Genomic DNA, 27,073 nt, shown 5'->3' with positions numbered 1-27,073 from the left:
AGGAAATAACTTAGCTGGGATTGGAGCAGGAGCGGTAATTCTTCTCCAGTCCTTGCAGATGAGGGGCTCATCATGTCACAGCCCTCATTCCTCCTTAAGATAAGATGGCATTGGCATATTGCACATTAGTAAGGTTATCACAGCTGCCAGATTTTTTTATGGCCACCTTGCACAGGTTTTTGTTCTCACAATATTTGGAAATGGCCTAGGAGGAGAAATGAGATAGAGCACAGGGACATTCAAAATAAAAGAGTTGCAGCCTTCACAGAGAAAGCCACACATTCCTACTTCTTTACATGGATTATAGTTACTGCTTCTCCGGAGAGCTGTGGTCTACACTCCTATTTTATGTTCATTCACAAAGTTAAGTAGTTTAGGGACTCTGATTAGATTGACAGAGCAAAGGGGAACTTAGAATTTTGTAAATTTTGGGTTTTTTCCAAGATGTCAAAGGTGTGACAGTGTCCTAACAATAATACCATCTGTTGTCTGTACACTTGGTTCCTTAAATATAATAAACACTAGTGGCCCGGTGCACTAAATTTGTGCACGCGGGGGGCGGGGGTTGTCCCTCATCCCAGCCTATAACCTCTCCAATCTGGGACTCCTTGGGGGAATGTCGGACTCTAAACCAGCAGTCAGACATCCCTCTCGCAATCTGGGACCACTGGCTCCTAACCACTCACCTGCATGCCTGCCTGTTGCCCCTAACCACTCTGCCTGCCATCCTGATCACCCCTAACTGTCCCCCTGCCGGCCTGATCACCCCAACTTCCCCCCTGCCAGCCTGATAGCCCCCAATTGCCCCCCTGCTAGCCAGCTCACCCCAACTGCCCCCCACCAGCCTTCTTGCCCTCAAATGTTCCCCCTGCCAGCCTGCTGACCCCCAACTGCCCCCAATGCTGGCCTGATAGCTCCCAACTTCCCCACTCTCCCCTCCCCCTGCCAGCCTGATCGCCCCTAACCGCCTCTGCCTCAGCCCCACCACCATGGCTTTGTCCGGAAGGTCTCCCTGGCTAATTAGCATATTACTTTTTTATTAGTATAGATACAGTTGGGAAAAGTCATTGTTTACTTAGCTATTTACATTCTATCCAATCTTCATTAGTTAGAATTTACTCTAAGCAAATTTTAATGAAGCAGGCAAGTTCTGAATTTTACTGAAATATAGGAAAGGTCTAGTGATTGAAGCACCATAAAGGTTCTATTTCACTTGCACATTATGGTAGAAGTACATCTTATTCTAAAGGACCATTAAAGTACCATAGAAACTGTCCATTCCAGTTGTAATTTTGTGGTATACTCCCCAGAATTCATAAGCCATAAATATTACTTTGTTGCACATACTTTACAATTGCCATTGAAAACCCATATACTTTCTACACCCAGTGTTTGAAGTATATATTCTATGATCTAAGTGTCACTCTCTGAGGTTAGTTTTGTCTAACAAACTAAAGGTACTGAACTGTGATCTATACAGAAAAGACATGAATTTGCAAACTGAGTTAGGAGTGATAAGTAGAATATGGTTGTAGATATGATTAGCGACACAATTTAAAGAAATTATTCATATATGGCTAGAAAATAGAATACAGATTCAAAAAAATCATCAAAGTTTAAAATGGATTTAAATTATTCTGAATCATGGTCACAGAAAAGATAATTTTTATAATATGGGATTCTTATACACACCATAAAAAATACCGCTAATATGATGTGAAAGAGTCAATAAGTCTTATTCAATGTTCTAGTTAAAACAGCTTTTCATTTTCCTAATACTACATAATATGATTTACCCACAGATATTGGCTTTTGTGTCTGGCAGCAAACCCCACTTTGTGAATCCACAGCCTTACCTCTAGGTTCAGTGCTCTTTCTTTTTGAAGAGGAGCAAGTGCAATAGGCAGTCCATGGTCACTTGCTAAAGACCGAAGGTCAAAATAGTATTGGGCATAGACACTGGCAGAAACATAAAGATGAAACCGCAGTAGACATATGTACTGCCTTTCCAACTCATTTCTGGGGGAAAAGGAAAACACAAAACCACCAGAGGGCAATTTTAGTCAACATGGTTCTCTTCAAAATTGTCATTCTAAGCTACTAGGTTGGCTCTGAGTTTAGTTTTGAAACAAATAAAGGCTACCCAGCTGGGCTAATACACTAATGTTCAAACAGGCAAACAAGGTTCAACAATTCGCGGTCCCTTTTGCCTCCCAGGACTTTGAGTTTGGGGCACGGGGAAGGAGGTTATGTCTCTTGTGCACAACTGCTGTTGGGTAGGGGCTCGATTATCAGAGTCCCGTTAGTGTAGCTATAGGTTGATTCTCCTTGCTCACTCACAGGGCCCCACTCTAGTGTTCAGATGGAAGGAATGATGTATGCTGTTTCTTAGCCCTGAAGAACTTGCAGACATTTCCATCAGGCTGATAACAGGAAAGGGATTAGTAAAGTAGAGATGTGACAACAAAAGGATTGGGCACATCATCGCAGCAACAAATGGGTCCATTCAGAGCCACCACTATTATCTCTGAGGGGAAAACTCTTGGAAAATTATCAGACACCAAAAAAGAAGTTGAGGAAGAGACAAATAAATGGAAACATATACAAAGCTCATGGTCAGGAAGCATTAACACCTTTAAAATGTCCATATTACCTCAAATAATCTATTTCAATGAAACTCCTATCAAGATGCCAATGCCATCTTTTACAGAAGTAGAACAAATAATCCAAAGTTTTATACAGACCCACAAAAGACTCTAAACAGTCACAGCAGTTGAGAGAAAAACTAAACAGGTTGGAGGTATCACACTACCTGCTATCAAACTCTACTACAAGGCTATAGTAATCAAAAGAGCATGGTACTAGCATAAAAACAAACATAGATCAATGGAACAAAATAGAAAATCCAGAAATAACCCCATACCTGTATGGTTAATTACTATTTGACAAAAGAGGAGACTTGATTCAATGGTATAAAGACAGTCTATTAAATAAATGATGTTGGGTAAATTGGACAGATACATTCAAAAAATGAAGTTAGACCACTTCTTACACCACATACAAAAATAGACTCAAAATGGATTATTAACTTAATGTAAGAGTCAAAACCATAAAACTCATAGAAAAAAACATAGGCACTAAAGTCTGGAATATTTCTTAGTGTTTTGCTGATAGATTACCCTGTGCAAGTGAAATAAAATAAAAAATAAAGAAATGGGACTACATCAAACTAATAATTTTAGTATAGCAAAAGAAAACATCAACAAAATAAAAAGACAATCCACTGACAGGAAAATGTATTTGACAATGATATATCTAATAAGGGGTTTAATATTCAAAATTTATAAAAAACATATATAACTCAATACCTTATAAAAAACATATATAGCCCAACACCAAAAATACAAATAATCTAATTAAAAAATGGACAGAGGGCCTGAACAGACACTTCTCCAAAGAGAGCATACAGATGGCTGATATACATGAAAAGATGCTTAACATCACTGATCATCAGTGAGATGCAAATTAAAACCACAATGAGATATACTCACACCTGTCAGAATGGCTATCATCAATAAATCAACAAACAGCAAGTGTTGATAAGGATGTGGAGAAAAGGGAAACCACTTTTGGTGGCAATGTATACTGGTGCAGACACTGTGGAAAATAGTATGGAAGTTCCTCAAAAATTAAAAATGGAACTGCTTTATGACTCAGTGATTCTACCCTGAGTATATATCCGAAGAAAACCAAGATACTAATTTGAAAGAATATATGCACCCTATGTTCACTGCAGTATTATTTACAATCCTCAAGCTGTAGAAGCAACTCAAATGCCCATTAACTGATGAGTGGATAAAAAAGCAGTGGAATATCATTACTCATCCATAAAAAAGAATAAAATCCTTCCATTTGCGAGAGAACAGATGGACCTAGAGGGTATTATGTTAGTGAAATAAGTCAGTCAGAGAACTATAAATAACATGTGATTTCACTAAAAAGCAATATAAATGAACAAAAACAGAAGCAGACTCATAGGTAAAGGGAACATTTTGATGGTTGTCAGAGGAGAAGAGGTTTGGGGGGCTGGGTGGAGAAGGTGAAGAAATTGAGAAGTACAGATTGGCAATTGCAATGCAGTTATGGGGATATAAATTATGCCATAGTAAGGAGAGTCAATAATACTGCAATAATTATGCATGGTGTCAGGTCAGTACTAAAAATATTGTGGAAAACACTTTGCAAAGCACATGGTTTTTTAACCATTATGCTGTACACCTGAGATTAATATAAACTAACTATAGGCCTAGTGCACAGATTTGTGTTCTTTCGCAATCCGGGACCCCTCAGGGGATGTTAGAGAGCCAGTTTTGGCCCGATCCCCGCAGGCCAGGTGGAGGGACCCCACTGGTGCACGAATCTGTGCACTGGGCCTCTAGTATGCATAAAAGATCTTTGGTTAATCTCTTCCCGCCCTCCCCTCTACCCCCTTGTTTCTGAGATTCATGAGTCTGTTCCATGTTTCCATGCCTATGGTTTTCGCTCCTGCATTAAGCGTCTTCCCCCTGGTGGTCAGTGCATGTCATAACTACTGGCTGGTCAGCCGATCCCTTAGGCTTTTATATATAGATATCGAATGTAAAGTCTTATTGAAAATAAATGAAATTTTAAAAGGGGGAAATAAAAGACCTAAACTGGTAGACAGTGTTAAGGAAGCCATGAAAATATTTACATCACTGTTGTTTTTGGATGTGAGCTTCTACCAAGTTTGCTACCAGAGAAATATACCAAATTATCACACAGATTATTACAATAATAACACATGAAGGCATACTAATTAATGAGGAGGAGTATGAAATGTTTATAGCAAATGTGGATAGAAAAATATATGTAATTTTATGCCTAGTTCAGTCCTCTGCACAATGTAACCTTTCAAAATATTTATTTTGTAAATTTTATGGGGGCAAATAAGGTATTCAAAAATGGTTAGAAACTTCATCAAAACCTTGCAAACTCACAAGTCCTTGATTGTAATGCTTCTTAGCAATCGGGTGAAGTGAGTATTCCATATAGCCAGATCGTGCAGATACTTGTAGGCCTGAATAATCGCTTCCAAAACAATGCGTTTCCAGTTAAATGGGCAAAGGTCGATTTCAGCATAAATTAAAAGTCTTTCTATGTAAACCTGCAAAGTAGAACACTGGTCTTTGATTCTAGTTCAGTTTAAGTGCTGTGATAAGAACTTACAGGAATGACAGATTTCATCAGTTTTTGACATGCCTTTTATTCTTAGGTTCTAGAGAGACTGCTTGGCCAGCAAAAGCCAGAGGCCAAGAAACAGTTGCAAATCAAATACTTTTATTGCCTACTTTCCAGGTGAATTTACAGCCTGCTCACCAAAGAGTCTCTGGTCCAACTCTTGGCCCCAGTCAGGACTCATGCGGGAGACAATCAACAGATGTCTCTCTCTCATACTGATGATTCATTCTCTCTCTCTCTCTCTCTCTCTTTTTTTCCTCTCCTCCCCTCTCTTTTCTACTTTCTCTGAAAATCAATGGAAAACATATCCTCTGGTAAGGATTAACCCTTTGCACTCGCTTGCTTTTTTCTCAATTCCTTTATTCTACTCAGGATTTAATTTTTAAATACCCCAGATTTTACAAAGCGCGGCAGTAGAATAAAAAACTGGAGTTTCTTTTCATACAAACTTATTTATTGGGATTTTTTCATATTTCAAATTATTGATACATTCAAAGAGTAATTTTAATCTCGACATCCGAGTGCAAAAGGTTAAAAAAAAAAATTTAAAGACAGCTCCCCCAGTGGCTGCTGTGTGGTGCAGCAGGACAGGCAGTGCAAACAGGTGTGTCTGAGGCAGGTCTCTACAACTGTCAAGTATTCCTGGATTTAGTGCCTTTGTAAGAAACACACATGCACACCAAGGGTAGTCCTTTTATGTCTCCTAAGCCTCACATCTCCATCATGATTCTGTGAAATCCATCTCTGTCTTACACAACCTGAAGCTTAGTCAGTTCTGTTGGTTTCAGGTGGTAGCAGAGCTGCCAGTCTCTGTCTCCCTGGTTCTCCTCTAAATCTGCCAGGTAGCTGGTGAGGTCTCATGATTTCTTCACATGTATTACATGTCTATTCTACAAAGAACTGGGTGAAGGTAACAGCTAAGCAAAGATTATAGAGGCAAGCTGTGATTTGTTGTTACGTCAAAGGGTTCTTTGAAGAAGAGTATGTTGACTGTCTCAGGTTATCAGATAATCTCAAATGGACAACTCACATTAGCCAAAGGTCTTCAAACCCAGCTGTATTTTAGAAAGCAAACGGTTATTGAACATTATGTGTTATTAGTGAAAGTTTGCACCAATCTCCCAAAGCTAAATGCTCTCAGATATCCTATGAATGAACCTCCTTACAAGATTCAACGGTCAACTTTCTGGGAATAATTAGATACATATACAACATTGGAAATCACTCAACTTCCTGCAATCTTTACTGTAGACTTGGTATGTGCCATTAACCATTCATTTATACCACTTGCCCTCTGGTGTCATTGGAATTGAGATTTCTCTTCTCACTGAAACTCTTCTAGCAGTGAAATCAATCCCATCCCACTTCTGAAGAACACCTCCCACAATTACCTCTTTTTGAACACTTCCCTGTGGCCCAGACACTCTCCCCAATATGAATGTCTTTATATGGTACCCATCCCACCCGCCACAACCCCTAGGATGCTTCCTCTCTGTTTCCTCACAGTGAATGCCCTGATGCTGCTTCTCATCTCCCACTCTCCCCTTCACCCTCTGTAGTCTGCCCCCGGCACTGTCACTAGACTGAAACTACTACTGCTAAGGTCATCGGTGCATTTGCACATACAAACCAGAGCTCTTCACCGCAGCTCCTCACTCCTCACACATTCCCTAATGTCATGGGGGCACTGCCATTTGCCTAGGTGCTTGGCCAAAGACTTCCAATTGAGTTAACCTGCTGCAATCTGTGAGCAATTCTTGTTCTCTCTGCCTGTCACTGGTAGTCAGATCGCTTTCTAGTCTATTTCACTTCCCACCTGTGTCACTGTTATTGCCTCCTGATTTCTCACTCTCCACTCAGACTCCCAGCTACAGTCTTTCTCCCCAAAGCAGCCAGGATAGACTTTTTAATCAAGAGCACTTCCCCACCCTGCTCAACTCTGTCAAGGGGTTTCCACCAAACAAATAAAAATGTCACTTCCTCCCATGGCCTGCAAGCTGAAAGGCCCAATCAGATGGCACGTGCCCTCCTGGCCCTCATGCCCTACCTTCTTTTCCTCATTTGACACTCTGACCACACTGGCCATACCTCACTCTTACTCAAATACCAAGTATAAGTTCCCGTCTCTGAATCTGGCACTTGTTCCATCTGCACATACACCAGAGCTCCTCATCTTCCTCAGTTCAGTCAGGTCAGTGTTCAGATGTCCTCTCTTTACAGAGGCTCTTTCTGATCACCTCTCTAAAGTAGCTGACCTAAGTACTCTTCCCTCACACCAAGCAGGAGACTTTCCCCTTTAGGATTGCCTGAGGCAGGAGTGATACAATCCCCATTCCTTCTCACTAGAATGGACCACTCATTCCAAATGATACTCTTTCCACAGGAATCCTGGATGAATGACACAAAGGTCCTTACACAGCTGTAGCCGAGCAGGCAACTAGCAATGCCCTTTCAGGTCCTACTGGCACTAGAATCCTGGCAACATCACAGGAGTCACAAGAGGACAGCAAGGACGGATGAACACCCATCATCCCAGGAACAGCGAAGTTAGGGCTCTAGTTCTCAGTCAGGACACACATTACAACTGCCCGGGGAATGCAGCCTGGGACTCAGCTTAGCCCTACCCTGAACCTCTCTCTCCCTGGGGCCCAGAAGGTTCTGTTATTGCCCCCGTCCTGCCCCATCAGCACACCTTGTAAGTGTGCCTGTGTGCACTGCCTGCGCCTATGTCTCCTGAGGTCCGGAAGGAGAAATTGGAAATCTCGCTCTCTTGCTGCCTTTAATAGCAACGATTTTGTGGTGAAAAAAGCAAGGACATTTTTAATCATAGTGATTATTAAGCTGAAATGTGTGAACTTTACTTCCTTTTATAGGTTTCCCTTAATAAAGTTCTGAAAGAAGAACTATCTTACCAAAGTTGTTATTGCATATCCTGCTGTTACCTTATAGGCAAAGAAAAAAGGTCGAATAAATCTGTAAATTGATTCGGGATCGGGATTATGATGAAAGAATTCCTCGGGAACCTTTTCTTCCTGAAAGGAAGTACCCATTGAAGAAAAATATTAAGTACTTTTGTAACAGCCCTGTTCCACTTATGCCCATGTGCTAATTAAAATAATTTTTATTGGGTAACATGTATTTTAGCCTTTTAAATAAAATAATGGGACCTTAAAAAACAATACTGATTGAATAATGACGCTCATTAAAGATACAGGCACAACCTCAGATTATTTATATATTCCTTTCCACCTTCCCCCTCTAACATTCCGTCTAAATGTGAACTATCTTTAGGCTCCAAGGACTTGTTGGTCATCATGTCACAGTTCTCTGCAATCAACTTTGAGAATGTAACCATCGGGCTCTAAGGCTGTGCTGTGTGTACAATGCTCACCAGCCACATATTGTTATAGAGCAAATCTGAAGACATTTGAAAATTTTTGTCATTCTAATTAATTCAATATTTAAATAGCTGTTTAATTTTCTCCTAGAGATCTTGATATATCTACTAGGTTTATGTACAAATATTCATATTGTTTGATGCTATTGAAAATTTTCTTTTAAAAATATAAATTTTTGTTTTTTGGGTATGTTGACCCACTTTAGTTCACTAATTATACAAAGCTGAAACTCAGTTCTTACTGACATATCCTATATAATAAAAGGGTAATATGCAAATTTAAGCAAATTTACTGAATGGCGGAACAACCACTCGCTATGATGTGCACTGACCACCAAGGAGCAGAGCCTCAACACAGGAGCTGCCCTTGGTGGTCAGTGTGCTCCCACAGGGGGTAGGGGGGATGCTGCTCAGCCAGAAGCCAGGATGATGGCTGGCGAGCTCAGCGGCTGTGGCAGGAGCCTCCCCTGCCTCCACAGCAGCACTAAGGATGTAAGCCATCAGTCAGACATCCCCGAGGGCTCCCAGACTGCAAAAGGGCAGGGGCCCGGCTTAGGGGCCTCCCCACCCCCAGTACATGAATGTCGCCCACCAGGGCCTCTAGTTTCTTATGTAACACTAGAGGCCCTGTGCACAAAATTCGAATTTGTGCACTGGGGCGGGAGGTGGCCCTCAGTCAAGCCTGTGCCTTCTTGTAATCTGGGACCCCTTGGGTAGGGTCCCTAGGCTTGGCTGATGATCAGAGCATATCAGGGCTTTCCTTCCCCCGGCTGAAGGCAGCTGGTTGTGCCCCGCCGCTGCCACTGCTTGCCATCAGTACAGCACTGCCACCCCTACCCCACCACCAGTCACCTCACTCTGTGGGTGACAGGTGTGGGGTGGGATCATTGGCTGGCTTGGAATTTCCCTCTGCAGGGCGATAACTGGCTGGCCCTGCACACCCGTCACCACATCGCTAGTCAGTGGGCTGGGCCTCCCTCTGTGGGTTGATCAATTGTGGTGCCCCAGATTGATCACCCCGCAGAGGGAGGCCCTGCTCACCCACCGCAGTGCTGTCTGTGGGGGTAGCCTGGGCCTTCCTCTTTAGGGCGATTGGGTGTGGGGCTCTGCCCACCCACCTGGGGCTCTGCGAATGGTCTGTGCCTCCACCATTGGGGCGATTGTGGAGCCGACCCACCGGATTGATCGCCCCGCCAGCCAGCATGGGTCTCCCTCTTTGGGGCAATTGATCACCTCGCAGCGGGTGGCCTGGGCCTCCCTCTGCAGGGCGATCGTGGAGTGATTGCGGGGCCCCCTGACCAACTGCATTGCACCCACCTTTGCTGGCCTGGCGCCAGTGCGTGTCATAGTGTGGTCATTCAGAAGGTAGTCTGGGAGGTCATTCGGCTGTTCAGTTGTTTGGTCTATTTGCATATTACCCTTTTATTATTATAGACTAAAGGCCTGATGCACAGATTTGTGCACAGGTGGGATCCCTCGGCCTTGCCTATGGGGATCAGGCCAAAACCAGCTCTCCGATATCCCTCAAGGGCTCCTGGAGTGCAAAAGGGCACAGGTCGGGCTGAGAGACCACTCATGCCCAGTATACGAGTGTTGTGCATTGGGCCTCTAGATTCTTATATAACACTAAAGGCCTGGTGCACAGATTTGTGCACAGGTGGGGTCCCTCGGGCTGAAACCAGCTCCCTGACATCCCCCAAAGTGTCCCAGATTGCAAGAGGGAAGTTCTCGGGTTACGCACCCTGGAATCGGGCTCCCTCCTCTCTGGTTCTGGATGCATCACCTGAGGACCACAGCTGCCAAGTCACAGCAGCTCCCCAGCTCCTGTGTTGAGCATCTGCCCCCTGATGTTCAGTGCCCATCACAGTTACCAGTTGGACGGTCGCTTATGCTTTTATATATATTGATTCCTTTTGCAAAATAATTAGATACAACATGGGGTGGGGAAGAAAACTTAAAGGAAGGTAACGTTAACTCCAAGCTGGAGAGAGTAATTTTCTATTAGTGATTAATTTCAAAGCAAATCAGCATGGAATAAACACAAGTGTCTGAGAGAAAGAGAGAACCTTAATACAACTGGCACTTACTGTGACAGGATGGAGTCTCTCATCAAAAATGTCCTTAGATCTATTTGAATCTCTAGAAAATAAGAACGTGATTTTAAAAAGTAATCCAGAAATTGTTGTATTAGGAACACATCTGTTGGGAGTAGAGAGAATTTTGGTGGGAGCTTAACCTTCAACAAAGAAAGTCCTTCTACAAATTCTTCTCTTATATCCTGTAGGAATTTTATGACCTCTTTTTACTCAACACATCGAATTCTGTGAAACCTTTTCTATAATGACCTGCCAGAGCTGCCTTTATAAGCATTGACCCTCCCTAATAGGCAATGCTAGTCAACCAGATCAATTGCCACTCCTCTAACCTTTCATTGAAAGACCCAGGAATATTTTATAAAGCAGTAGTGATGGGCAATCCTTCATGTGAAAATGAGATCCCTGTTGTTTTTTTTTTTCTCTAACTAGTTTCCTATACTATATTCTTATTATATATTTCTTCTTGATTCTTTACAATAGTCTGAATTTAAAATTTGCCTTTGTATTTTAAAAGTAACCATTCTATTTATTTGAGAAAAAAATGGATTGGCTGCCTCCTATACATGCTGAACTGTGGATGGAACCAGAAACCTAGCTATGTGGCCTTACAGAATTGAACCTACAGCCTAGGTATGTGCTGCCCTAACTTGGAATCAAACCTACCACATTTTGGTGTACAGGACAATGCTCCAACATTTAATGCCAAAATTTAATGGCAAACCATGGCTCGAGAGCCACATGCGGCTCTTTGTCCCCTTGATTGTGGCTCGGCGTTAGAACCACTTCTTCAAAATAGACTCGCCCAGGCCGAAAACCGACTTCTGTGCATGGGCCACTAAGTTTCAATTGCACTGTACATGCGCACTAGCACGTGCTATTTTGTGGAAGAGCAACACTCAACGGGCCAAAGAGCCGCATGTGGCTCGCGAGCCACGGTTTGCTGACCGCTGCTCCAAACAACTGAGTGAAGGAAACCAGTCTTCTGGGTTTTTTTAGGTTTAATTTTCCACGGAGTGGTTCTCCAAGAGTGTTTTGCAGGCTTCTCTGGTTCCACTAGCCCCGTGGTCGGCAAACTCATTAGTCAACAGAGCCAAATATCAACAGTACAACAACTGAAATTTCTTTTGAGAGCCAAACTTTTTAAACTTAAACTTCTTCTAACGCTACTTCTTCAAAATAGACTCGCCCAGGCTGTGGTATTTTGTGGAAGAGCCACACTCAAGGGGCCAAAGAGCCGCATGTGGCTCGTGAGCCGCAGTTTGCTGACCACGGCACTAGACCATTTTCAGGAGACCCATGAGGGCAAAACTGTTTGTATAGAAATATTAAGGCATAGTCTGCATTTACACTGACATTTGCAATGACTGCATAAAAGCAAAAGTCAGTAAAACTGGTTTCTGAGCAAGAATCAAGGCAGAGGTCCCACCCTGTACTAGTAGTCATTCTACTCTTCACTGCCACTTGTAGACAAGAAATCTGCTTTACTTAAGCACATCTTTGATAAAGCAATGACAATGAATACTGTTATTAAAAATTGAATCTTCTTTTTATACTCTACAATAAGGGGAAGTATGTATTAAGCACTCCTGCATACTGAAATGTGGTTGTGTTAAGGAAAAGCACTTGGAATTAGTTGTGAGCTGAATGCCCTACTGTTTTCAGAGAATAATATTTTTATTTGATAATACAAGTGTCATTCTCTCAAGACTGAAAAGTGAGCCTGTCACTTCCAGAAAAATAACTTATACATTTCTTGCCAATTGCACAGTTCCAGGTATCAAGCTAAAAATCAAGATTGGGGAAAACTTGTACCCTCTTTTTGTGACCTAACAGCTTTTCAATACCTAAAGGTTTTTCTGGGAAGACTGGTGGTTATATGATGCTAACTAACAAAAGTGAGTTTTGATACCGTATAAAGAAATGGAACTGATACTTTCCAAATGACCAATGCATAATGTTATTATGAAATTACTTACAATGTAAGAGATTCATTTAGCATAGAATATGTATGCATGGGTACTAATTTAACAGAGACCTTAGTACAAGTTCAAGGACAGGATTTAAAACCATTGTAACTAATTTAAGGAGACAGCTTCTGTGGACTTCTGGTACAGTATCAAAGAATATCCAAAATTATCTGAAGGCTTAAAAAATACAAACTTTTCTAGCCATAAAGATACATGAGGCTGGGTCTTCATATTGTTTATTCAAAACAAATTATTGAGATGACTGAGGTAATCACAAAGGATTGAAGACAGGGTGTACATGAGAATCAGCTGTCTTCTGTTGAAGCAGACATAAAGAGATCTGCCAAATGTAAATAAGTGACACAATTTCCATTCAACCAATTTATTGTAGAAAGTGATTCTCTTTTACAAAGAATTATGTTAATGCTATAGCTCGCTATCAGGGGTGTTTCTGTCTTCCAGGAAACATTCAGCCATGGTAGAGACATTTTTTGTTGTCACAATGGGGCCTGGGGGGAGGGTGCTACTGGCATCTAGTGAGGAGAGGCCAGGAATGTTGCTAAACATCCTGTAAAGCACAAGGCAATCCCCCACAACAAAGAAGTACCCTGCTCAAAATGTCAAAAGTGCTTTAAAAACTATGTTTTAGCATACAAGGGACTTATTTTTAAATTCTCAATTTTAATTTCTAATCCAGTAAATATTAATATAGCCCACATCAACAAATGTTCTTTAGAATCCTCCTTAAACATTAGGAGTCCTAAGACAAAAAAAAAAAAAAAAAAAAAAAAGGTTCGCTTCAAAAATGTAATAAAAGCACTATAGCCTACTCCAATAATATATATAGTTAAAACCTAACACTAACATTATATCTTGTAAGTTTATTAGCTAGAATAACAGCACTGATTTTAAAACTCACCTGTTCTTTATGTGGTAATATATTGCTAGTGCCAGGCTGTGGAGAAAAGGAAAAGTAACAATTGACTTTATGTCAGGTCTAAAGACAAGTTTTAAAAGGGTTGTGGAGGGGGAAGACCATCCCATATGCCTAGTAGCCATGAGACCTATTCAAAACAGTATCTCCTAAGCACTTTTTACCTCGTTGCAGTTCTTTGTCGGTTAGTAAAATTAGGAAAACCAAAATACGAAGGAATATGCTGTTAGAAGACATGTTTTGGGTGATTATTACAACATATAAGTTATTACACTCTTGCCCTATCATTTGCCTTTCTACTCATATATCCTTTCATCCTGTACAAGTAATACCTACTTGTACACATGCTTAAATTTAAGCCATATAGTAGTTTTTCCACCTGCCCACCTATTTTCCTTCATTCCCCTAAAGTTAAATAAAATGCTCTATACCAAACTGAATCATTTAAGGTCACTTTTACATAGTTGTTAAGAAAATTTAATGGCAAATATAAGAATACAATGGAGTAAAATTATACACAGTGTAGTATTAAAAACATTTATTTCTAAATTAGTTTAAATACAATTTTAATGAGCAGATGTAAGTGCTCAGATACTGTGTAAGTTACATTATCCCTATGTTATTCCCAGATGCTGTGTAACATGAAACAAAGGGGTGCTGTAGATTAAGTTATATGCTTTTTCTCTTTGCCCCAAATGTCAAAAATGAAGCTCCAAATAATTGAGGAAAAGCAAATCTGAATTTTATAACTAGGTTATAGAATATTAGCAGTTGTAGAAAGGCCTGTAGCATTGTTAGCATCAAAGATGGGCACTTTTATAGTGCTTCAAACAGTTTCATCTTCAAAATGATTTTAAAATCATAGAATTTGAAGCATATAAGCTGAAAGAAACTAATGAACGTGTGATGATATTTAATTCAACAACCCATTTTACAGAGAAGATAATCAAGGCTTAAAACTGACTTCCTCAAGGTCCCACTGAGAGTGAGAAGCACTTTTCCTTCTCCTACCCTCTAACCTGGCAATGTGGTTCCCAAGCTTGGCTGTGCATTGGGATCATCAGAGGAGTTTTACAAACTGCCTTCTACCACCTTGAGTGGATCTGATTCATCTGGCATTGGGTATGACCTGGGGTTGTTCTCAAAGCTTCTCAGGTGATGGCAAAGTGCAGCAAAGTTTGAGAACACATGAATTAGGATTAAAATAAAAATCATCCCAGATGCTTTTCTCTATATAAAGATTCCTTCTATCCTTCCTCAGCTTATCAGAAGGCTTGTGAGAGTAAGAGAGTGTGTTGGGAAAGAAGTGTGTTGGAATGCATGTGTATAGAGACACATTTAGATAAAAGTTGCATAAGTGATTATAATAAGGCTCACCCATCCCATTGAGAACAATGCACTACTACCCCACAATAAACATTTTTTCAAAACCATTCCTAAAAGCCAATGAGCTCTATTAAAATTCTCACTAAACTTTTATTTTATCAATAGTAAATGTACTGAATGATCATTTTCAAAACTCGATAAGAGCAAATGAAAACTTACTGTATTTCCAAAAACTAGACAATTTTGGAGGAAAAAAGTATATATTCAAAACGATTCTTGAATTATATACTGTAACATCAGAATCATCTAACTCAAAAGAAGCTATGGAACACAGCTAGAGTGGACTGGTTTTCTACTCCCAGATTTAGAGGTCAGACTGAAGAAAAAGACTCAGTGATTGTGAGACAGGTGTCAAAACTCAGGACTTTAGAGAGAGATGGGCTCAATTTTTGCAGAAAATCAATTTGATCTCAACTGTTGTTATGAGAGAAGAAACTTCCATTATGATTGTAAACTGGCTGTTTTTAATTAACGTAGAAGTTACTGAGAATTTAATTAGCAAACAAGGTGGTACAATATAGACAAAATTAAGTTTATAAATAAATTATGTTTTAGGACTGAAAAATAAAATTAGAAATGAGGATTTTATTATTTTCAGGTAGCATTTCCCAAACTGTGTTCTGGAAAGTCAACCCTCACATCCCAGGGAGACACTGATAATGATCCTTGGACCACCCCAATGGAATTCAGGAAGCTCTACATCCAAGTTTGGTTTTATTTTTCTCTTAAATAAGCTTGAACGTTTCAGATTAGGGTGTTTTTTTAAAGTCTCCAATTGTGGACTATGAACTTACAGAATTTAATGAATAGTTTTCATAATCATGACACTGTTATGTTTGCTTAAACGTAAACCTGACTGTGACTAGGTTTTCAAAACTTTACCTCTCTCATGATTTTCTGCTTTGATTTTGTTATATATGGATCGATATAGTGTCTTGAATATGCATTTATATATCTATACCTTTTATATAACTACATTTAATACATCTATGAAATTAAAACCTCAGCTGAACAAGTTTAAGACACAAAGAAATTATCTTGAAAAGTTGTTCCTTAAGACTGGTTTGATGCATTTTTCCTGGAAGGAGAGTGCATTTCAGTACAGAAATGGTGCAGGAATAAAGAAAGCACGATGGGGGAAATCTGACACAATCCAATGAGCTGTAAATGCAGATGCACTCTGGTGCCAGTAGGGGACAAGCTTCTTAGAGCAGCTTCCAGGGCAGTCAGTACACATGGTTCCAGGCCCATTTCTCATGAAGAAATACTTTATTCCAGAAACATTCAGTAAAACGCGCTTCTCCTCTCATTGTGTTCAACAATGAGTCTCAGAAGCAGTAATGCCTCAAGTAAAGATAAATACTTTTGGGGGGATTTTTTAATTGTTAAGTGGGTTTCCCTTCTTCCATCCACTCTGAGATTAAAATGTAAGTGCAAATCAATATATAATTGACACCAGTTTTTTAACCTGAGCACTGAAAAGGACAATCAAATGAAAGTACCTATGGGCAGGATAAGGGGTCTGTCCTCTATTTGTACTTACCACTGCACAGCGATTCTCAGATCAGGCTGAGAAATCGAGTAGTCAACATATACAGTAGCACATGAGCTGTACTTTTCCCTAAGGTGACCAGGAGATACCTGAAGGGGAAGGGGAATAGAAGAAAATATGACAGTAAGTTAAACCTATAAAAGTATGTTTTTCCTTGGCTAAAATGTCAAACAATTAAGCATTACAATTGTTCTCATACTCTATGAACTACTTTAGTGCAATACCATGTGCAACTCTACGGTAAACCCATTACATGCTCTAACTTCCAACAATGAGAATTGAGGAGGGGATCATAAAATGCTGCCCTTGACAGACTACCTATAATCCAACTTGGCATACACATATGATAAATTCCCTTTATAATAATGTAAAACATTTAAAATAAGATTTCAGTGTTTTTTCCTTAAAAAATAAAAACTGCTGAGATTTCTATTTCTGCTAGTTATTTTCTACATTAAGACATACTGCCATCCTACATAATAAAAAGGTAATATGCAAATTGCATCACTCCGCTACTCCCACGATTGGGCCGGCTGGAGGTGTGGGGGCGGGACTCAGGGTGGCCTATTGGCTCCGACCCCCGCTCCTCCCGCCGGCCTAAACAGCCGGCGCTGCGGAAGGACCCATGGGGCCAGCGGAAGACGCTGGTGGCGGAACTCGGGGTGGCCGATTATGTGGCTGCTGGCACCAGTTTTCCGCCAGCAGCAGTTTTCCTCTGGCCACCCGTTGATGGGAGCGCCTCCCGATTGGAGTTCCTCTCGGGGTGGCCGATCGTGCTGGCTGGAGGCGCTCTGATCGGCGGGTGGCCAGAGGAAAACTGCTGCTGGCGGAAAACTGGTGCCGGCAGCCAGGTGAAGGAAAAGTCTATTGCACGAAACTTCGTGCAACGGGCTTCTAGTTTATAATATTGAAGCAAGAGCACCTTATTGACGTCCACGAAAGCCAATAATAAATGTTGGCTCAGGAGGCAGTGTGACAAAACACATGTGTCTGAGGCAGAGGTGTGTGTGCAGGGCTGGCCTGTAGCTCATAAGTTAAAGGACAAGAGGTCTCTCTGGGCCTCAGTTTCCTTACCTTGAGAATTAAAAAGTATTGTTTTAAGATTCTCTCACATCCAAAAACAGATCAAACAACTCTGAGAATTTAACTCTCTCTTCATGTTGAAATAAGACTATTATTACATTACTCAAAAGAGAACCTCAGATAATATGGAACTTTATATGATATTACAAATTCTACTAGAGGCCTGGTACACAAATTCATGCACAGGTGGGGGTCCCTTGGCCTGGCCACCGATCGGGGCCGATTGGGGCTGTCTTGCCCAGTCCTGATCCAGGCTGATCAGGGCCAGCCAGCCAGGGGGAGGTACTATGGGAGGTTCGCTGTGGGAGTGCAATGACCACGAGGGGGCAGCTCCTTCATTGAGTGTTTGCCCTCTGGTGGTCAGTATGCATCATAGCGACCAACTGTTGGGTCATTCGGCCGCTTAGGCTTTTATATCTATAGATTCCCTAAGCTACATGATACTTATCTGGACCCTGCCTCACTCAGCTGCTCTCTCTGACTACAAGGCCTTTTTCTTCCACCTTTTCTCAGCAAGGTTAACCCCACTTCCCATCTACTTCCAGGGTACCTCTGCCAGCAGCCACACTACAGAACTTCTCCATTTCTCTACTTTTACACACCTGAGTTACTACTTGTCACATGTTATCAACTGCTTCCAGGGCATCCCCCTCATAAAAAGTGAGCTTCTCTAGGGAAGGCAGGACTTTCCCTCCTCTTCTACCTCCAACTGCTGAGCACAGAATCTGGGGCAAATTAGGAGTTCAACAAGTGTTTGACCAATTATCTAAAATAAATTGCAACTGGAAGGTAAATCCTACTACAGATACAATTAGAATTTACCTGCAGTAGTGTCAGATTTATGACAATAACTTTTTGAGACCCGCTAGAGAATAAATTATCTTTAAAACACTAGAAATACTCATAATAAAAAGACTCATGTCTTTTAGAAGTATTCATTGATTTGTTAAGAGCCCAACAATACAGCAATAATCAAATACGGAAATAGCCAAAACTATGTTGGGAAAATCCACTTAGAGTAAAACCAAAACCCAATTCTAGTCACTGTAAGTAGTTGAAAGTAATAGTAGTATTCTTTAATATCATAGAATACCAACAATTTTAATATACTTCATTTTGTTAGTGGCAAAATGGCACATTTTGTTAGTGGCAAAATGAATATAATAGAATCAGGGACATAGAAAGGGTTTGGACTGACAATTCTTAGGGGAAAGGGGATGTGAGGGGTGCGGGAAGAGATTGGACAAAAATCTTACACCGATGGATGAAGACAGTGGCGGCGGGTAAGGGCATGGGGTGGGGTGGGGAATCAGGTGGAGAGGAGCTATGGGGGAAAAAAAAGAGGAACACATGTAATAATCTGAACAATAAAGATTTATTAAAAAAAAACAGAATTATAAAATGTTGGTGGCCCTAGCCAGTTTGTCTCAGTGGATAGAGCACTGGCCTGCAGACTGAAGGGTCCCAGGCTCAATTCTGGTTAAGGGTACATGCCCAGGTTGCGGGCTCGATCCCCAGTAGAGGTGGTGCAGGAAGCAGCCGATCAATGATTATCTCTTATCATTGATGTTTCTATCTCTTTCTGAAATCAATAAAAACTAAAAAAAAACAAACAAACAAACAAACAAACAAAAAAACCAAATGCAGCAAGTAGGCTGGTCTTTGGCGAACAAACTAAGGAAATCCCCAGGAAGCAGAAAAAGACAAAATGGGAAATAAGAGGGGAAAATATTTAGAAATTTTTCCAGGAATACTAGTCTAAGAGTTCCAACTTCTGAGTAATTGGAATATTAGGAAAAAAGAAGGAATAAAGAATGTATAAAAGAAACAAAAATATTCCCTGAAAGTAGATAAGACCTGGAGTCTTGATGGCCACAATAAAATGAAAAGGTTCATACCAAAACATAACATGAAACTTCAGAATCCCAGGAATAGGTAAGCTTCTAAACATTTCCAGAGAAGAAAGGGTGGGGAAAATTACTAAAGTTGCAAATATATAATGTATCATACATTACCAATATATTTTAGAGTAACAATGTAATGAGAAAATAGTAGAAATGTCTTTAGAACTGCAAAAATTTATTTCAACCTATAATTCTCTGCTTTATTAATAAGTAGGAGGCATTTCAGAAAGGCTAGATCTCTAAACAATTTCTGCCCATGTATCCTTTCCCAGGAAAAAGTTCTTGGGTGAAAAAAAGGAGAATAACAATACAGAGGAAAACATAAACACGGGACAAAGATTTTCAACCAGTGTACCACCCAGCACACTGGTGTGTGGCAAGAATGTTTACAAAATGCAATACCTAATAAAGTTTAAAAAAAAAAAGAAAAAGAAAAAAAATGCAATACCTGACTATTTGGGCAGGGGCACTGACCTTTTCCCTTACATTGTCAAATAACAAAATGACAACAGCCAATACCACAATAGACGTCAAAAGTGAATGAATGACAATTATACTTTTTTTTTTTAGATCGGTAAAAGATATATTTTTTGGTGTGTCACAGAATTTTAGTCATTAGTTTATGCATGCCATGAGATGAAAAAGGTTGAAAATCGCTGACCTAAGAAACCAGGGATCCAACACAAGAGTGTGTGATATCCCAGATGACTTTACAGAACAGGCCTTCGGAGAACAAGGGTATAGCAGAGGAGGATAACAAAAGGCTAGGGAGATGGCTTCCAATAAGAAATGGAACAAATGTGTTTAGTACATGGAAAATATTTTTGACAGGCATGTGACAAATGTCACAGCATGTTCAGAAAAAAAGAAAAGAAAAGAAGTGATTACACTAAAAAAAATTAATTCCACACACATAAAAATGAAATCTTACTAGGTATTATGTTAATGTAGCATAAATGTAGTGATTTGTCTAACAGTCATCTTTCTCTGCCAAGTTACTAGGTTGTTAGATATAAAGCAGTTATTTCTGAAATGAGAAAGACCAGCCTACTTGCTGCATTTGGCTAAGTGAGACATGTTGATGAGAAAGAGGGGTTTGGATTGTCCTGGAGAAGTGTAGCAGTGCTCAAATTTCAGTAATATAGGGGGTCCCAAAAATGAATACAAATTTTAACAGCTGATAACTCAATTTTCTTTTTTCTTTCTTTCTTTACAAACCCTTGTGTAGAAGGCTGACTTTCAATAGATTGTAGCTAGGGAGCTGCTCTGCAAAGTACGAAACCCCAACCCAGAAGCAGGTAGTCTATGAATGGTTTAGCACCAGGTTCCCCACGAATGTGCAATGTGGGGGTGGCCCCCTTTCCGGCCCCACCCCGTTTCCCAGGACGAAGGGCTCTCCGCACCGGACCCAGTCCCAAAGCATGGCGGAGCATGCCACGCCACCTCAGCGAGGCGGTTGGGCGCGATGGCCCACTGGCAGGGACTGCGGGGAACCCGCTATCTGAGGCCAACCTAGGCTCCCCGGTGCTGCCATATCGTTCCGCCTAGGCGGGTTTCTGACTTAGAGGTGTTCAGTCATAATCCCACAGATGGTAGCTTCACCCCATTGGCTCCTCAGCCAAGCACATACACCAAATGTCTGAACCTGCGGTGATAACTCAATTTTTACTTCTTTTCAGGTTTAACTGATTCAAATTAATAGGTAAAGCCAGCGTATACTTTGAACAAAGAAAACTTACTTTAAACTCTGACTAGACATTTTTTAATGGGGAGATATAAAACTGGCAATAGGTGACAAATTGAGGGCACACAATTATCGACTAAAATAATTAATTCTTGACATTTGCAATTCCATTGCTTTGTTTTGCCAGCAGTGCCTGGACCAGAATGGTCATCAGTTTGAAAACAGGTACTGACAAAAATTATTCACTTCTGTAGAGTCTTTCAAATTTTGAAAATGAACTATCCTACCTAATAAAAGACTAATATGCAAAATGACCGAATGGTGGAATGGCTGGTTGCTATGATGTGCACTGACCACAAGGGGGCAGATGCTCAATGCAGGAGCTGCCCCCTGGTGGTCAATGCATGCCCACAATGGGAGTGCAGCTTGGCTGCTCCAGCAGTGGGCCTATGCCCACAGGCCACACCCCCCACCAGTGCATGAATCTCGTGCACAGGGCCTCTAGTAAGCTAATAAACACCAACATAATCATGCAGAGTGCATATACATTTTTTGATCAAAAGAATGAAGGGTATACAAGAAAAAGGCACCGCCAGATAACTAGATGGCTCAACAGTAACAAATATTTGCATAGTCATGATAACAGAAACACTGATTCTAATTTACTAAAAACCATGATACATGTTGGGAGAACAGAAGAAAGGAAATAAGACCACCCTGCAGAGAGGAAGCTAAGCTTTCAGCTGCTACAATTAGTCAATAGATAACACAAAAATTGCCTTAGCTATTATATTGTTGTTAATTTTGTTAAAAAACAAAATTAAAAGTTAAGGCAAAAAATTAAGGCAGATTTTTATACCACAACCATGTTACTGACATTTAACTTAAAGGTCAGAACCCCTTTAAGAAATGACCATTATTAAGCTAAAAACTTTCCTGAATATGTAAACTCGTTAATTAAGATAACATTAGTGATTATCTTCCAAAAAAGGTTCCTGCTAATGATACCTGGTTCATAATAGATTTCTAACAATTATGGCAGACAATTTTTAATTCAAATTACTATTTCTTACATAACTTTTCAACTATTTACTTACATGGTAGAAATAGTTGTTCTTTCTCTTTCCTCCCACTAAAAATAAAAAGAATTAACTGATCAATAATGATACAAATGCCATAGAAAAAACAGAAGTTACCAATTATCTGAAATATTACTAATATACAAAACTGGAGGCACACACTCCTTAGGACTGCATAGAGGGGCACAGGATAGCATTTTCTTTACTGTCTCACCCTCTCTCTACCAGTGAGCAGCCCATGGAAATACAGCAATCCTAACCAAAATGATCAGCTCCATACAGTCATGTATACATGCCATGAAAATGCATGTTAAAACCCCCACTTTTTATTGACCTGCATGGATTCAAATAAAATGGATCCTTCCCTGCCTATACTTCTGCTGTCACAATCAACTGAAAGACTCGATTCGTGTGCCTTTTAAAGCAAGTAAACTTGACTGAACATAACGTTAAGGAAAATAAGCAGGCAAGCAGAAGCGTTAAAATCCTACAGTTCTGAGTTCTTATCCTAAAACAAACAGGACACAGGAAATGGACATAGTTGCACATGCTTGTGCTAAGCTTCTGGGGAACCCCAGAGGGCTCTGTTACTCTGATGTACCCTGGTAGCATTACATAGGGCGAGAGAGTTTGAATAGCTTCAAATTCTAATGTGAGATAGCATCCTTTGCTTGAGCACTATGTAAGATCACAAATTCAATCCTCATATATAAACAACTGAAATGTTTTTATTTGTTCAAACAAAAACCTGTGACCTAAATCCTATCTTGACTTACCAATCATTTGACATTTCTTCAGGAAAATTGTGCCAGCCCTTGGATGGTCAGAAGGGATTAAACCTGAAGCCCAGAAAAAGGCATACAATTTTGTTGAGTAGAAAAATTCATAATTTAAAAAAATAGCTATACATAAATTTATATCACTTACTGTTGGGAAGTCTTTTTAAGTAATAGTAATAAGCCAATTTTAATTTTAGTAAAGGCAACGATATAAAAATTCTACTAGGAAAATTCAAAATTGCAGAATTTTGCTATACATGTGCAGTAAAACCAGGCTATGTCTTAGACTTTATTTTTTAACTTGGACCTAAATAATCTATGAATTATGTATGTGTTTCCCCACGTCTACTTATCAATTAGAAATGGTCACTCTCTTTCATGCTAATATTACCAGCACATTTCAGAAAGTGTCAAGAAACAAGTTAAACTGTGGCCAGTTATTGTCAACTACCTGCTCATATATCAAATATGCCCAAATCACATGAGCTGTATTTGGCAAATGTTCTTTACTATTAGGCTAATTCTCACTCCATTCACAAAATAAACTTATTTAGTTAGCTGTGGCTTACTTGGGGCTATTCATCGTGGCACACTTAAAAGAATAGCATAAAAGCTCAATGCTTTAATCTACAGGGAACCTTTCATGACAGTGACTTTTTATACTTTCATCAAAATGAGTTTTTCCAATCTTTATTGTTCAAAGTATTACAGATGTCCCCTATTTTCCACAATTGTCCCCTTCTAGCCCACCCCCAGGCCTGCACCACCCTATTGTCTGTGTCCATGGGTTATGCATATGTGCACACAAGTTCTTTGCTTGATCTATTCCCACCCACCCACCCACTCCAGCCTTCCCTCTGAGATTCATCAGCTGTTTCATATTTCTGTGTCTCTGGATCAATTTGGTTCACCAGTTTGTTGTTGTTGTTTTAGAAATAGATGGAGTGGTAATTGTTGTTACTGAGTTGTATACAACAATTTCAAATGGAAATAATCAAGACTGGAGCAAGTTAAATAGACACACTTTGTGGAGAGTTTATAATATATAGGCTGCATTCTAAAGAGCTTTGTATGCATCACCAAATTGAATTGGGCACATCTATCATCTGCATGTCAGCCTCTCCTGTTCAGCAGCTGGTTTCACAGTTGGTTCACATCTCTAAGTTTCGGTTTTTTCATCAGCAATAGGAGAATATACACAGGACTTGTTTGCAAGTAGAAGGACCAAATGGGCTATACATGGGAGTGAGTTGTAAATCTTGAAAGAACCATATAAAGGTCCTATTTTGGTCTCGCATCCAATACTACCCATCTACTAACTGGTTTATAAAATCACTCAGACAGAGGCATACTTTATAGCACCAAACAGAGTGAACAGAAATTTCACAGGTTCTCACTTGTTTTGTGTTTAAAGGTACAATTCATTAATTCACATAATTTATTCACTTTTTCACACTGTTTTAATATTCTGAACAGGGAATACTTTTCAGTTATAAAGACATATCCATCATCCAGGTGAATCCCTAGGCTTAATTATTCTAATTTTTAAAGAAATTAAAAGGTCAACTAGAGTTTAAATAGAATACGAGCTATGATGTGTTTTATCTATGAAATAATGAAATAATCGCTGCCATTTAAATGGAAAAAAACTGGGCCAAAGAGGCTTTAACATCTTTGTAAATGTATGTTTTTTACTTCACAAATCACTCTTCATTAGCTACATTGTTACCCAGAATTATTTTAAACCAAGTACCCTATCTTCTCTCTTCTCCCTCTCTCCTCCCACTTCTCCACTCCCCAAGCTCCTCTTCAGGCGTCTGGTCTTTAGAACTTTTATCTCAACATTCTTACAGTTAAACAGGAATCTTCTGGCAGTAGGAGAGACGATGAAGACAAACATTCTTGTGCACAATTTTACATCTTAACTGCCAAGACTTTATGTTACAAATTAAAGTCTACATGTATGTGTTCTCTTTGGAAACGTTTGACCAACACTCTTGTGAACAACCCATCCCTCCTTGAGAACAAGCGATATGACGGGAAGTCTGTTAGGTCACTGAAGTAAGACAGAGGGAAATTTGTGTCAACGTGGACATATGAATCAGAACTCCCTGGGTCCTCATGTATGTAAAAACCAAACAAACAACTATTCTCTGTAGGTCTGGCAGTAATGTTTCACATCATTTGAGAAATTTTGAGTTCCCTCTCCCACCATTTCCTTCTGTGTTCAAATTACAGTTGGAAGGAGTAAACAGCTCCTATCCAGGCAACTGAAAACAGCCTACGCAAGAACACATATAGGTTCTATGTCAGTTATTGATTTTGAGTTTACATAACAAACCCTAAAATCTTTGCAGCTGAACTGTCCAGAGTATCAACTATCTTAACAGGTGGGAGCAAGGGTATCACTGGGCCCTACCTCATTCCTACACTACGTACCATAATGCTCGATAAGGATAGGGAGATGGGATGGAAACTCTGCAGTTGGGATGTTCAAGTTTTCATTGAAAAAAGGAGAACATATACCCAGCATTCTTCCTGGAGTCCCAGGAGACATTAAACAGAGCCATGAACAGGAAGGGACAACTGGCGGGTCTCAGGCTGAGCTGGGTATAGAAGAAAGAACTGGACATCTGGGTAGTGCACAGGGAAAGGAAGTGGCCAGACACGACAGGGAGAAATAAAGGTTCGGGATACCAGAAAGAAGGCAAGACGGCGTCTGAGGTGGTGCTCATCTAGAGCATCCTGGGGTCAGCAGGGGCCAGAGGTGGAACTGACAGCACTGAGCACCTGCCACCTCCTTACCTTTGGGCATTTGCAGGTCACTGAGGCGCAGCACAGGGTGGCATTTGCAGAACACCAAACCCACGTCCTTATGTTCCCGGGCAGCTCGAGTCACCTCACAGACATAAGACTCAGGGTATGGATTCACCCACTCCAAGCTCCGGCCCACTTTGGGGCTGGCATTGGGCTTCAGGCAGCGGCAGGTGAGTTTGTTCCCCATGAGGGACCTCTACTCCTCGCTGCTGTCACTGCCTTCACTCAACAGTCCCCCCAACCCACCCTCTCCCCCCAAAATGGCCAACCCCGCCCCTGCTGCCCCCCGCCCCCCCACACAGCTGTCAGCCGCTGCCGCGTCCACTGAGGTGACTGGTCGGTGAGGACAGCCGGCAGTCTCACTCAGTTCAAAGGCGTGCTGATCAGGCAACTGCTGAGAATCACAACCACTGCAAGAAGAGAGCACAGCCGAAGCTCCACCGCCTGCCACAGCGCTTCTCAACTGAAGGCAGGGCTCCTGGCCGGCCCCAGCCAACCAGAGCACATTCTGTGGTCACCTGGTTACGAGGGACCAATCACGGCAGAGTTCCCTCCGCGTGCCCGCAGGGCAGAGAAGGCAGCGGGTCAGAATGGGGCCCTCCCTGCCCTGCAGCCCTCCACCCCTTTCCCAGCGCACACGTGTGGCCCAGTCTCGGGTTCCTTACAGAATTTCCTCAGCACAGTCAAATGCTGTCAGGAGGGCAGGAAACCTACAAATGCCCATGGCGGTGGCAACTGGGTGAAGAAGTGAATACATTTTTCAATTACTGTACACGTTTTGGAGAAGAATAGAAAAAAAATCAAGAAGAAAAAGACGTATACAATAATTACAAAATGTACAAACGTTTACAAACCCTTCAATCAAATAGATTCCCCCCCCCACACACACATACACACACACAGAAAGGACCAGAGGGAATGTTCTCCTTTATTAAAAGGATAGCAGGAGAGAAAATGAAAGGGAAGAGCAGGACAGTACAAAATGTACTGCATCCTCCATCCTGTGTAACTATGTCCCTGATATGACTCCTTTTTCTGAGAAAAAGCACAGAATGTGTCAGTTACCCAGCCCGCCCTTAAATCAGCCAATAAGAATACAAAGGAAAGTAACCAAAGGCCAAAAGAATGCTAACCGC

General features: G+C 40.8%; 1 protein-coding gene across 1 annotated transcript; it reads right to left on the bottom strand.

Annotated features, from left to right (window-relative positions):
• Positions 1–26,124, bottom strand: LOC129148263 (cyclin-Y-like protein 1). The gene is made up of 10 exons (XM_054712880.1): positions 25,926–26,124; positions 23,118–23,180; positions 22,360–22,394; positions 16,583–16,680; positions 13,639–13,674; positions 10,744–10,795; positions 8,172–8,291; positions 5,019–5,185; positions 1,857–2,019; positions 1–205 (listed from the first exon to the last, which is right to left on the bottom strand). Exons 1-10 carry the CDS (start codon positions 26,122–26,124, stop codon positions 95–97), a joined length of 1,044 nt encoding a protein of 347 aa, XP_054568855.1. The 3' UTR covers positions 1–94.
• Between the last annotated feature and the right edge of the window lie 949 nt (positions 26,125–27,073).

The sequence above is a fragment of the Eptesicus fuscus genome, chromosome 24 (assembly GCF_027574615.1).
Source record: "Eptesicus fuscus isolate TK198812 chromosome 24, DD_ASM_mEF_20220401, whole genome shotgun sequence".
Lineage (NCBI taxonomy): Eukaryota > Metazoa > Chordata > Mammalia > Chiroptera > Vespertilionidae > Eptesicus > Eptesicus fuscus.
The sequence above is the reverse complement of the archived record's forward strand: the minus strand, read 5'-3'. Positions and strand labels throughout refer to the sequence as shown.

Bases quoted from the DNA above. Each gene is read 5' to 3' on its own strand.
- LOC129148263 (XM_054712880.1), bottom strand. From the start codon at position 26,124: ATGGGGAACAAACTCACCTGCCGCTGCCTGAAGCCCAATGCCAGCCCC. The intron at 10,796-13,638 runs GTGAGTTTTAAA...CTTATTTTCTAG, and splicing joins TATTACCACATAAAGAACAG to AGATTCAAATAGATCTAAGG. The intron at 5,186-8,171 runs GTAAGATAGTTC...TCTACTTTGCAG, and splicing joins GATATGCAATAACAACTTTG to GTTTACATAGAAAGACTTTT.